This window comes from Neofelis nebulosa, chromosome 9, assembly GCF_028018385.1.
Source record: "Neofelis nebulosa isolate mNeoNeb1 chromosome 9, mNeoNeb1.pri, whole genome shotgun sequence".
NCBI classification, from domain to species: Eukaryota; Metazoa; Chordata; class Mammalia; order Carnivora; family Felidae; genus Neofelis; species Neofelis nebulosa.
In genome coordinates, this window is record NC_080790.1 from 136,693,974 (window position 1) to 136,706,009 (window position 12,036).

Below are 12,036 nucleotides of genomic sequence, written 5' to 3' on the forward strand. Positions count from 1 at the left end.
GCCCCAGGCCATGCTAACCTGACAAATGAAAGCGAAAGCTTGCCTTCCAACCCACTTAGCACAGTGCCGGAACCTTACGATGAGCTCATGGACGAAAGCTAACCCCAACGCACTTTCCCTGTGTGAATAGAACTTCTGCAGAATGGCCACAACCTGTAACAAATATCAGAAGAGCACATTTAAAATGCTGCCATCTATTTGAATTATGAATCCTACTCTACGTGGAGACTAGACATTTGTATGGCTCTTAAAATGAATTTATAAGCATGGGAGAGGGTACTTTTTGTCACGGTCATCATTAGAACACAGAGGAGGAAAGACTTGTGCAATACACGTACACTCGCACATGTAGAACCCTTCAGAAAATGAAATTCAAAAAAGGACTAGCATTAGGAAAATACATTCTTAATCTTAAGATTTCCACATTTTAGGAAATGTCCTCTTGCATAATAACTAAATCATTACCTTTCGGAACATGCCATGTTTGTAAAATTTTAATACCATCAGAGTACCTTAGTAAGACAATATTTCCAAATGAGATTCGATCCCCCCACCCAGTATTCAGCTGGTTACAAGCCCAGGTAAGAAACAGGATAAGCCTTTTTTTCCATGACAGAGCTTTTGCTTACTAACTACTTTTCTACAAAACCATGCCGTAGGGTTAAGCCCAGCCCGTGTTTAAGGAAACACTAAGCCATCATTTACAGGGTCTCATATAGAAAATGATTTATCCACAATTTCTATCACTGAAGCATACAGCTTAAGAAAAAGGCTATCTTACGTGCTGATAAAACCATAATGCAGTTCCTAATTTCAAATTTAAAAGCTGGCTTCATAGGTATACTGAAAAATCAGCCCCAGAAAGTAAAGGGGTTAAAATGGAAGAAACAGAAACGTTCCTATTTCCAAAAATCACAAACAAACAGACAAACAAAAAAGCCACGATTCCTTACAAGCTTGAAGGAGATCCATCGAACTTCAGAAACTTTATCTGCACACAACTTCAAGGCAATATGCATTAAATAATCATAAACATCATGGGGATTATAGAGTTCCAAAATGAGTATCAGCTGTCTGAAGAAAGAAAAAAAAAAAAAGGAAATTGGTTTTTAGGGCAAAAAAAATACCTTACTAATGTCTCCTTACTCTCATTTCATTTTATAGATAAAAAGAGCCGGGCTGGGAAATTAAGGGCACATGTGGACCTCGCGAGGCTTTCCGTCAGTAAAATGCCAAAAGCAGAAAGCCGAGGGAAATACCACGCAAAACAAAGTGGAAAAAGAAAATCGTCTGTCTTCATCTCACCCAAACAAATCCAACAAAAAAGAAATAAATTAAACTTTGTAAAACAGAGGCTGAGAAATTTATGAACAGGGATAATATTTCAATTCTGGGTTATCAGTTGGAAAGCACATAAAACTCTGAAAAAATCAGATAACATAAAAATAGCCAGAACGCTGAAGTTCCCAGAGATCAACAGATCAGGGGAACCTCCGAGGAGCCTCGGCTTTGTTCCCCAAGCGGCCGGCAGGCAGCTCGAGCCCTTCCCCCCCCCCCCCCCCCCCCCCCCCAATCAGCAAGGTCCGCTTGGAGAGAACTGGGAGCCTCGGCTCTCTACTCCAAGGGAAAAATTCATAAGATGGCTGGACGGGAAAACCTACCACCAAAGCTCTCACTCTCTTCTAAATGGGGATGGAGAGAAGGGGTATGAAAATAAATGGCATTGTTTCCATGCTGGCAACGAAAGGAAATGAAAAAGAGATTGGAAGGAAGTTAGAACCAGAAACCAGGAGTGCCGGGGAATACTTTCATATCAAAAAGCACTGTTTTCAGAAAAATGATACCAGTACCGTGGGCGCGGGGAGCACAGAATTCATATCAGTGGCTCTGGCTTCAATAACCACGGCAGAGATGGGAGATAGCCAGGGCTCCGAGATAACGCTGTCGGCGGTGCGAGCCCCGCCGGCCCGGGCCCGCGGAAGCCGGTCCTCGTGGCCAGGCCCCGGCTCCGTCCCCCACTCGGTCCCCCGCCGGGTCCCCATGCCCGGTCCCCATGCCCGGTCCCCGGCCCCGGGAAGCGGGTCAGTCCGGCCCCGGTCCCTCGGTCCCAACCCCGTTCCCGGGAGGCAGGTCAGCCCGGCCCCGGCCCCCCCGCCCCCACCCCATCGGTGCCCGGTCCCCGGCCCCATCCCCGGCCCCCATCCCCGGTGCCCAGCCACCGCCCCCGGCCGCCGGGGAAGCGGGAAGCGGGTCGGCCCGCCCGGAGACGGACCTGGCCGAGTTCCCGCGCGCTGCCGCTAGAGGGCGCAATGCTTTCATGGAAAACGTGGGCCTGTTTTTCTCGGTTCTCTGAGAATATAAACTAGGAACATGGCATAATGACTAAAACCTCAATCTCTCAAATTAAGCATAATGATTAAAGATCACAGCGAAGAGAAAATCTTTTAGTTTGCCCCTGGCATCGGCCAAATCATAGCCTGAATAGCTGCAAAAGCCTGATGGATTTCTACAGGGAAGACAATTATTTGAAAGATTTCTAGTTGAGGGCAAGAAAAATGAAAAGTAAAGCTACCGAGATAAATCCCGACAAGGTGAAAACTAACACCCGCACGCCCACCATCGCCACCAAGTCCACCCAATACTGCGCGATGCACAATGACCTGCCTCGGGAAAGAGCCCTATTAACAGCTTTAACTCTTTGGGAATCAGGGACACCTTTAACATTCCCTGTGCCCGCACAGGCTGGGATTAAGGAAGTCCTTCACACACGAGATGATGTGCACAGAGGAGGCACCTTGGGGGACGTTTTTATGTAACAATCGTCTCGTCTCAGTGAGCCCCTTTCGTGTCTCTCTCTGTAGCGTAATTTTCTTTAGGAGCTGAAGTGCATAAGCACGCTGTGCCCTGCAGAGAGGGCTATACTCAGAATGTTCGGGAAGGCTCTGGCAAAAACTCTTCCGATTAATAGGAAAATACTGAAGAGGGGGTGATTCATCTTTTATTTGGTTCGAATAAATTGCCTTAGAGAACAGCAGAACACTCTAATTCCAAAGTGACTCGAGCCCTGTCTTCATCAGAAAATGAATATCTCCCCGGAGACCGTGGTATTTGTAACTTAGTGCTGCGGAATTCACTTTATCCCTTAATAAAAACATAATCTCTTTATCCAAAAGAACGCTATTACTGCGAGCTTAGAAATCAATTATAAGGTAGGAAAATTAAGAATTATTCCATCTAATTTGCCTTCTCATGTCCCCAAACAGGTTTTACTTACGCTGCTAGTTCATATCGAAACCTCCAATTCCTGCTGTTATCGGTCACTACAAATTCTTGCAGCTGATAAAGATATTCTCTCCTCTTGTCTTCATGAAGCAACTATTTTTGAAAAATGTATACATAAATGAAAGGGCAGAACCCCTCCGCACGACCCCGAATGTATTGTTTTATTACACTTGAACTCGTACAATCGTCCCCGGCAAGATCTGTGCATTCCCCCGATGCCTCGAGCCCCGTCTATCACCCGGTGTGGTTGTGAATTAAGGCTGCTGCTGAGGGACCTCACGTGTACCCCCGAATGCCTCCGACCTCCGCCCCGGTGGGGGGTGTGTGCTTGTGTGTTCCTGAATGCCCCCGAGCTCTTCCCCCTCTCACAGTTTCCTGCCTGAAAACAACACGTGCGTGTGTGTTCAGAAAACAACGCCACTGCTGTTTCCCAGGGAGTCAGCAAAGCAGAGCCGGTGCGTCATGAGCCCCAGTCCGTCAAGGGCAGCTCGTGGTCATGTGGCTGCGAGTAATTAGTTTCTCTAGGTCATTTTTAAAGCCTTATTTTTACACTCATCATTCCTTTAAGACAAAAATTGGAGAGGCCGGAAGGGAAGCAGCAAGGTCTTGCAGAGAGAGCCCTCCCGCAGAACTGAGATTGGAGCGCAGCCGGCTTCTTCCCCTGGGTGACCCCGGGCACGGTGCGCACCACCCGGGGGGCCGGGGTTCCTTCGTCCTCACGGGGCGCGCTAGGCTACGCGTCTAGCATCCTCCGTGGGATGAGACCTCCGAGGGACAGGAAGATTGAAAGGCGACAAATAACAGCAGTCACCCATCACCGAGAACACCCTCTGTAAGACTCTGGATGGTAGACTTCAACCGAAGAAACCCAGACTACTTGCTTTTTGTTTCTCACTGCTCCTTCACGCAGCCAGGGGTTTGTTTCTGTTTTTTTTAAAGACATTGCTTTGAAGTGGGAAGGTCTGCTCTTTATTTTTAATCCTTCTTCCTACCTTTAGAAAGTCATACAGGTGTTTGAGAATTCCTATTCGTACTTCATCCAGGTCCTTTAAAAATCCGTTGAAGATGGGCACCAGGTCAGCTGCTGTTAGCTGGTCCCCAAGAATCGCAGCCAGCTCGTGAATAGAGAAGGCCAGGGTCCGCCGCACCTTCCACTGCGGGTGCACAGAACACAGATCACGGGAAGCAAGCGTGAGTCACCGTCACCAAGAGCACAGATGGCATTTTTAGGGCAGAACTGACACCTCCAGGGGTCGGCCACCAAAGCGTTCATCTCGTGAAGGCCTGGTAGGCGTGCCAGATGGCACCCACATGAGAAACAGGCCAGCACGCCCTGTGGCCCTTCCCTTTACTCCCAAGCAGACGACCACCGCCCCCCACCCCGCCCCCCCAGTTCCGCGCGTGCCGCCGAACGGGCTCGTTTTACCTGCACGTCAGAAGCCAGCGTTTCGTACGTATCTCTGAGGCAATGCCAGTTTTGTCTGCCCAAGGTAAGCGCCACCCCCGGGAGGCTGGAGGCGCAGTGCTTGGCGATGTCGGTATCGACAGTCTGGGCTCGAGCTGGGTCAGTCATCGACACGTACTGATCTAGCAGGGGCTGAGGTATTACATCCTGGGAAAGAGCAGAGAAAGGAGACCATCGTGCTCGCAGGAGAGAAGGACAATGCTCAGAAGAACAAGGAGTCTGGAATTTGGAGGTGAAAACAGCAAAGCAGAGACGTCAGAGGAGCCAGAGGCCTTCGTCAAAGCTCAGGGCTCTGGATTGGTGAACTGCTCTGCAGGAGGTGAATTTTCGACTTGGACCGAATGAGGCTAAAGCAATGCCTAGACCCATCTCTTCCAAATTTGTCTAACATGGGATATTCCAGAGAACATTCTAGACACCAACATCTGGTTAGTCCGATGCACACGCTCTTGAGAACGGAAACCACCCTGTCTTGTGACTGCCTGGCACCTCGAGCCCATACACCCAGATTTTCACTAGCTTCTCCCAACTGATGGGATGGGTCACCGCCTTCCTCAGACATCACCCACCTACCTTTAGGTCTATAAGGATAATGGAATACAATCATTTAAAGCATTTAAGAGACCCTACATAACACAAGAAGCCAATCCACAAGATAGAACCAAGTCAAACATAGTTCAACCAAAGAATCTGTCAAAAATTTTTCAGACCAAAAAAACCCCCCAAAACTGAAATGACTTGTATAGATACTATTAAAGGACAGGTGTCACATTTTTTTCTCATACTTGATTTGCTTTATTAAAATACCGTTCTAGATTGTTCAAAAGACTCTAAACACTCCTTCAGAACTTGTGTTTTTTTTTTAAGTAAGTTACAGAGGAAATATCAGCAACACAGATGATGAACGAAGAGAAGTCATTAATATCGATGGGAACTCTCTGGTTCCCCTGGCCGTTCTTAAATTTAACTTCCAGAAAATGTGAAGTTTTCAACTGCTTTTCTTTTCAAGGAACAAACCTGTAATTTAGATTTATTCTCCTCGAGTGGGGCGGGGAGATGCCTCTGCTCGGTCTCCAGAGGGTCCCTTACTCCACCGCAGGGTTCGCCAGGGTCCTGCAGAGTTGATGGGACACGTTACGAACTTACCCCAAACAGGAAGCTGTCCTATTGTTCCCCCCTCAAGGAGTCCTCTTTCGGTGCCGGAAATGACCTCCACGGACCAATACTGGTGCTTCCCTTCCAGTCACTGGTATCTCTCCAGATGTGAAAAAATACATTTGCACGGTTACAGACGACATGGTAGAGGTCAGTCACCTTAAGTGCCAAGGCAAACAGATGTCGTACATTTTCATCTCAAGACTGCTTGAGGCCCTTAGAGAGGACAGGCTGATGTTGGTGAGAACCGACAACCTGCACTGACCATCCTTTAAGCCCCAGGGTCCCGGGGTGGCTAATCAATGCCCGGCAAGTAATGTCACAAGTTTAAGACAAAAGCCATCCCAGAAGGCAGCGCGGAGCCAACTCGTCCGGCATTTCTCGGGAACTGGAGACACCTGCCGGGACGGATGGAGCGGAGTAAGGGGAAGACCTATTCCGTCTGAGCGAAAAGACACAGCTGATAAAGGAGTATTTACCTGGAAAACCGTTCTCGGTTTTCACGTGTACAAACACTTCTAACGTTTGCTGATGGACCTTTACGTTAGGTTAACAATTAAAATGAGCAGGAACACTCAGCGGTGACATATTGGTCTCTGATCATTGATTACATTAGCAGAGATGAACCTGACCTTCTCCTCCAACCGTCACATGGGTTCCTACGTGCACTTGAAATGTCATGCTGTCTGCCAGCTTAATGGATCCTGACAAATCAGCTCAATATATGATCCAGGAAAGTCGATTAATACACCGATAGCTGCTTCGTTTGCTCCGAGGCATATGCTACCACAATCTTCAACCCCCCAGGTTTCCACTGAAACGTACTGCTTGTTTCAACACAGGCCAGCCCCAAACAGAAAGGTTTTGGTATGGTAACCCAAGACCTCAATTTCCCCAAGTTAATAAATGCGTATATGTTAATATGCAACAAGTCATTCGTCTTCTCGCAGGAGTTAATCTGACTCCGACTGGAGTCCGGACTCTGGTCCGGTTGTTATGCACAGCACTCGCCCTGGGTGCAACGTACCACCACCAGTGACAGCAAACCTCAAGAGGCACTGGGAGGTCATTTCCCCAGAAAACCACCTGGCAGTCAAGACACAGGTGAGAAGCTCCAGGGCACCATCCCCCGCCCCCCCCCCCCCCCGCAACCCCCCCGCACTGGGCATCTCGCCACACGGACGGTGCTCGAAGAAGGCAGAGTAGACGCAAGGGGCGGGGTCAACACCGAGGCACTGCACTAGCCAGCCGCCCGGCCTCGGCTGCTCTTCGCCGCCCGTGTTCTGCTCTGGGACAGAACACTGTCCTGATCACTTAAGCTCTGGGAGTTTTCTGTTCCCTTTCCCTTCTTTTGCAATGGGAAGCATCCTGACTGATCCCAGTGGAACCTAAGAGTCCAGGTGCAGATTCAAAAGCCCTGGCACCCACCCCAGAAGCCAAAGGCCTGCTTCACACGAGCCCTTTCCAATCCCTCACGCCACAGAGCCAACTCGGAGGAATCTGTTCGTTTTCTTTTCTCTCACTTCCGTATGTGACAAAGAAGCCAGATTCCGATCACGTCTCCACCACAGCAGACATGGCCATGCCTTTCTCCCTAACCTGTGATCTCCACCCTCTAGGCAACACGCTACCAACGAGAGTTTTCTTGCCTGTTTTTGAAAACAAACCAGCAAAACAGGACATCACCTCATTTCTTACTGATCAAAGACAACCTGGACAAACCCCTAAACATCTTATATTCAGGCTTTTCAAGCGGGTCTTTTGTTTTGTTTTATTGGAACAGGCCCAGAGGGGAAGGGAGGTGAGGAGTTCTCTCAGTCCCTAAGATCTCATTATGGACGGTGTGGGTGGTGCAGCCGCTGGGGCTCCGGCCCCCCGAGGGCCTGATGAGACGATCCGCCATGGCACAGGGACAGAGGAGAGGCCAACACGCCCATGATTTCATGGTCCTGGACCCCTCCCAGACTTTAAAGCTCTAGTCTCACCCCCTGAAGGACCCCAGCTCAAAGTGGCCCCTGAGCAAGTTACTAGGAGTTAGGAAGGCGTCAGAGCCTCTCGCCACTGGCGAGCTGGAAAGCTTAAGGGACTCGAAGTGAGAGCAGATTGCGGGCTCCCTCCTCTCCCTGAATGCAGACTCCCAGTCTCACGGGGGCCGGTTCCAGGCTGCAGGATAAAAACTGCTGAGCCGTTGGCCTTTCAAAGTCTCTCCTCCGAGAAACAGCATGCCGGGGCCACCACTGGAGCGACCATGTGCCAAGAGAGCATCTACAGGGCGAGGACCGGACATGGTGGGCCACCTGCTGAGGCCTGGGCCAACCTCCAGTTCTAGGAGCCGCCTGAACCCACCCGGTGCTATTACCAAAAGCTGTAAAACAGCGGTGAATCAGGGCGTGTGTATGGTTAATCCTCCCCCAAAGAACCAAGATTCGTCCTCTTCGGAGAAGAGGGAAGATACTCGTTGGTCCCCACGCTCCTGTTTTGGTGGAGAAGAGTCAGGGTTATCAATCACCTGATTGATTGGTTGTCTAGTTATCCAAAACATGACCTTAAGAACAAAATTAAATTTGGCATTTATCATCTCTGCCAAGATAGATTAATAAAAGAAAATGCAGCTTTGTGATTTCTGTCACATCCTCGGGGGCAGAGGGAGAGGGCAAACGCTTACTGCTTTGTAATATCCTGGCCACGGAGAGCTCCTTCTGCGATGTTGAAGCCGACAGAGCCATCTGATTGTCAGAGGCAGGGCTGGGATCTGAAACGGACACTTCATTTAGACCTTCTGTCGGCTTGTGCGCGGGCTCATTCACAGAGTCAAGCTGTGCGGCTCTCAGTGCAGCTGATAATACCTGAACCTGAGCTGCAGGAAGAGAAGTTTCAAGAATTTTAATAACTTTATTTGATTTGCAGGGACTCACTTCAGAGGGGCGTTCACAACAAGGCAGCCTGGCTGTGGGTGTGCCACGTGAGCACGCGCCTTCTGCACATCTGTCCAGGCAGTAGCCGTGCTCCGGGGTCCCAGAACGAGCTCTCGGGGAGGTGGTGATATTTACGGCCATTAACTTTAACTGTTCCAACTAAACACCAGCCATGCACAGAGCATCAAATCTGAACTCGAAACGCCTCAATTAGGACAATCAGGGTTTGCCTCCATCATCTTCCACGGTGCCTGAATGCCAGTGTCTGTAAGGTCCACCTACTCGGTGAGGGGTCCTGCTCCCCATTTATAAAGCAAGATGGCTGCCTTCTCCACCACATACACACACACACACACACACACACACACACACACACACACACACACTAGTTCCTACATCCTGCTTTCTACTAGTTACATTCAACAGACCTCAAGATTCATTGAAATGTTTACAGCTTGGAGCTGGCTTCCCCGCTGGGCCCAGGGCAAGGTCCCACCTCCTTAACGCAGCACACCAGGCCCTTCCCAATGGCCCGAGTCACATTTCCAGCAGCAGCCAGTTCACAAATAGCTAGCGTGTCGTTTATTTCCGAAACTTTGGGGGTCATAGATCCCTATGAGTTCTGATGAAAAGCCACGGGTCCTTCCTCAAAAAAGAAATCAGGCACGCGCATACACGTGAGCTTTTACAAACGACGATTTCCAGGAGCTGAAGGAACCCTCTGAAACTCATCCCTCTCAACTCCTCTGGACGGCGGGCTCCTAGCCGTCGTCTTTCGGGGGCCACATCAAACGCTGCCCGCTCTGCAAGGCCTTCCCTCAGACACTTCCCCTGTCCTCAGGGGTCCTGCCCCGTGCTTCCATGGCGCACCATGCCTCCTCCCGTCCCAGCCCCTGCCGCACCCTGTACCCGTGGCTCGTTTACCCCTCCACCTGACCGTAAGGTTCCTCCCGTGTCGGTCACCGCTGCCCCAACACCCGGCCCGGGTCCCAGCACTGAGATCAACGCAGCTTTCGAAATGTGTTTTCCAAAAACAGACCTTTGTCTGTAGCTATTAGAAGTGATATGTTACATGTGCTCAATCCTTCAGCAAACAGTGACTTAATTTCCTTTATAAATTTAAAGAAACAGAATAATCAGAGGGCTAACTGGATTTTCACATTCCCTTTCCCGAAAGCTTCACAAATCTTTGCCCGGCAACAGCAGCCAGTGTTGTTTTTTCCAATTTCCCCAACCCAAGGAAGAATACAAATATAGCACTGTTTAGAGCAAGGAGAGGCGTGATAATGGATATGGATTGCAAGGCCCGGCTCCCAGATCAGATGCTCAGTGGGAGCACTAGTCATAAAACGAAAAATACCCCAGAGAAGAAGTTGTACTTTTCCTTGCTGTACAAAGACAAAAACCTTAAAGTTTGGCTAAGGGCTGAGTTAATAGGCTCCAAAAGGAGCACCATTCTCAGCGGTTTGTAACTAGAAAAAGCATGATAACGTGCGAAATGATGTAACCGCATCCAAGGAGCTCATAAAATTTCCACTGCTACAGACGGGCCCCGCAAACTATCTGCCTTTCTATTAAAGCTGACTTTGGCCTCGCACAGCTGCAAAACCAGGAGGCAAAACCCGACAGGTACCTGCACAGAGATCTCTGGAGCTCCAGTGTGGGGAGACCAAGAGAGAGTCTCTCCTGCCCACGTGGGCACTGTGTGCGTCGAGGTAAGCACACACAGGCGCTGTGGCGCACAGCCCAGAAAGGCCCCGGTTTGTCTTTAATCACGATGGATGACGTTTACCTTGAACATCTGGATCATCCGTCACATGCTCCTGTAAACTATCAAGGACTTTCTGAATCTCGCTCCTGGCCACGCAGCTGTTTTGCACAGCCTCGGGTCTGCTGCAGCCTTTTTCGCGTGGCCCAGCCTCGCTCTGAAGCAGCTCTTCTAGGTCCTTGCTTATGTCAGGGAGAGGAGTTCGCCAATAGAGGAAATTATTGAATACGTCCTCAGGACTCTCTGGGCAGGTCCAAGAGCCGGGTCCAGGGTGGCTGCTGACGGGGAGGTCGTTCCTCTCAGGGAGCTTGAGGGCGGCACTGGCCTCTGGGGAGAGCCCGGTCAGCTCAGCTCCAGCCAAGGCAGAGTCTTCCACTGAGTTTCCCATCATGCCACGAGAGGAGCTACAGCACGGGAAATTGCTGGTTCCCGCGGACGTGCCTTCCGTGGGCAGGTCTGGCTCCGTGCGCACCGGCCTTGCGGAACTAGGTTAAGATTGAGGGGGGCACTTTCAGCACCATGTAACAGACTGGATGTAAGATGGGTAAACATGAAATCCACATCCTCCCAGGCCCGGTCCTCCTCTTTCCCTGGCCACCCGACCCTCCCGGGCCTCCCGGGGGCGAGCAGATCATAGCCTCACGAGAGCATGAGAGGTCTACCCAGCCCCCTTTGCCCCACTGGGCGTATCGCGTGCAGTGAAAATGCCACGCAAAAGTTCAGCCAATCCCTCCATTATATGCAAGTGGGGAGTCACCCTGGCTTCTGCCGCCACACGCCCAAAGCCAGACTGCGTGTGCTTACCGCTCATTAGTACCCCACCAGGGGGCAGGCACCGGAAAACAAAAGGTACTGAGCGACACTGGTGAGTGCTATTTGCTCACCACTTGGAGAGTCTTGAGGGATGTGTGCACTCGGGCCTAACATTCGGCAGGAGCTCAGTGAATGTGGAGGGACAACGATGGGGGGGGAAGGATGCACCAGTCTTAAAAAGGAGGTGTGCTATCTGACGTGTAAATCACTACTCCCATGCTCTGGTGTGATGTTGACAAGGGAGAGACGCTTGCAAACGACCTCGAGCGGTCTGGTTAGCGTCGTACCCGTGATCCTCAGACAAAAGATGAAAAAACTCCGAGATCGATCGCTAGAACTGACTAGAGAAGCAGCACAGCGTCCGCCAACGGTGGGTCAGGAATGGCCCCTTTACGTGCACGCGATATCCCACGTTTACGCGCCCGTAACGTCATCCCACAGCATAAGCGTACATTTGAGGGATTTCACATCTTCGCTTGCGTAAGTCACCCAAAGAACTTCATTAATCAAAAAGTAAGAGAAAATTTTCTTTACAGGTTATTTAATCACTACTCTCAATGAATATTTTATCTAAATTTAGGAGACACAGTAGCTTCATTATTTATAACCCAGTAGTCATGCTTCAAAATCATTATTGC

The 12,036-nt window shown here is 50.1% G+C and overlaps 1 protein-coding gene across 1 annotated transcript in view; it reads right to left on the reverse strand.

Moving 5' to 3' along the window:
• LOC131486006 (serine/threonine-protein phosphatase 4 regulatory subunit 1-like) overlaps positions 1–12,036 on the reverse strand; it is an 81,908-nt gene that overhangs the window by 3,750 nt on the left and 66,122 nt on the right. The window contains exons 11-19 of the mRNA XM_058686074.1: positions 10,610–11,070; positions 8,568–8,759; positions 8,081–8,082; positions 5,765–5,860; positions 4,709–4,894; positions 4,275–4,436; positions 3,275–3,375; positions 954–1,074; positions 19–153 (exon numbers count right to left, since the gene is read on the reverse strand). Of these exons, the coding sequence (XP_058542057.1) occupies positions 19–153; positions 954–1,074; positions 3,275–3,375; positions 4,275–4,436; positions 4,709–4,894; positions 5,765–5,860; positions 8,081–8,082; positions 8,568–8,759; positions 10,610–11,070 (1,456 nt within the window). The remainder of the gene's footprint in view (positions 1–18; positions 154–953; positions 1,075–3,274; positions 3,376–4,274; positions 4,437–4,708; positions 4,895–5,764; positions 5,861–8,080; positions 8,083–8,567; positions 8,760–10,609; positions 11,071–12,036) is intronic.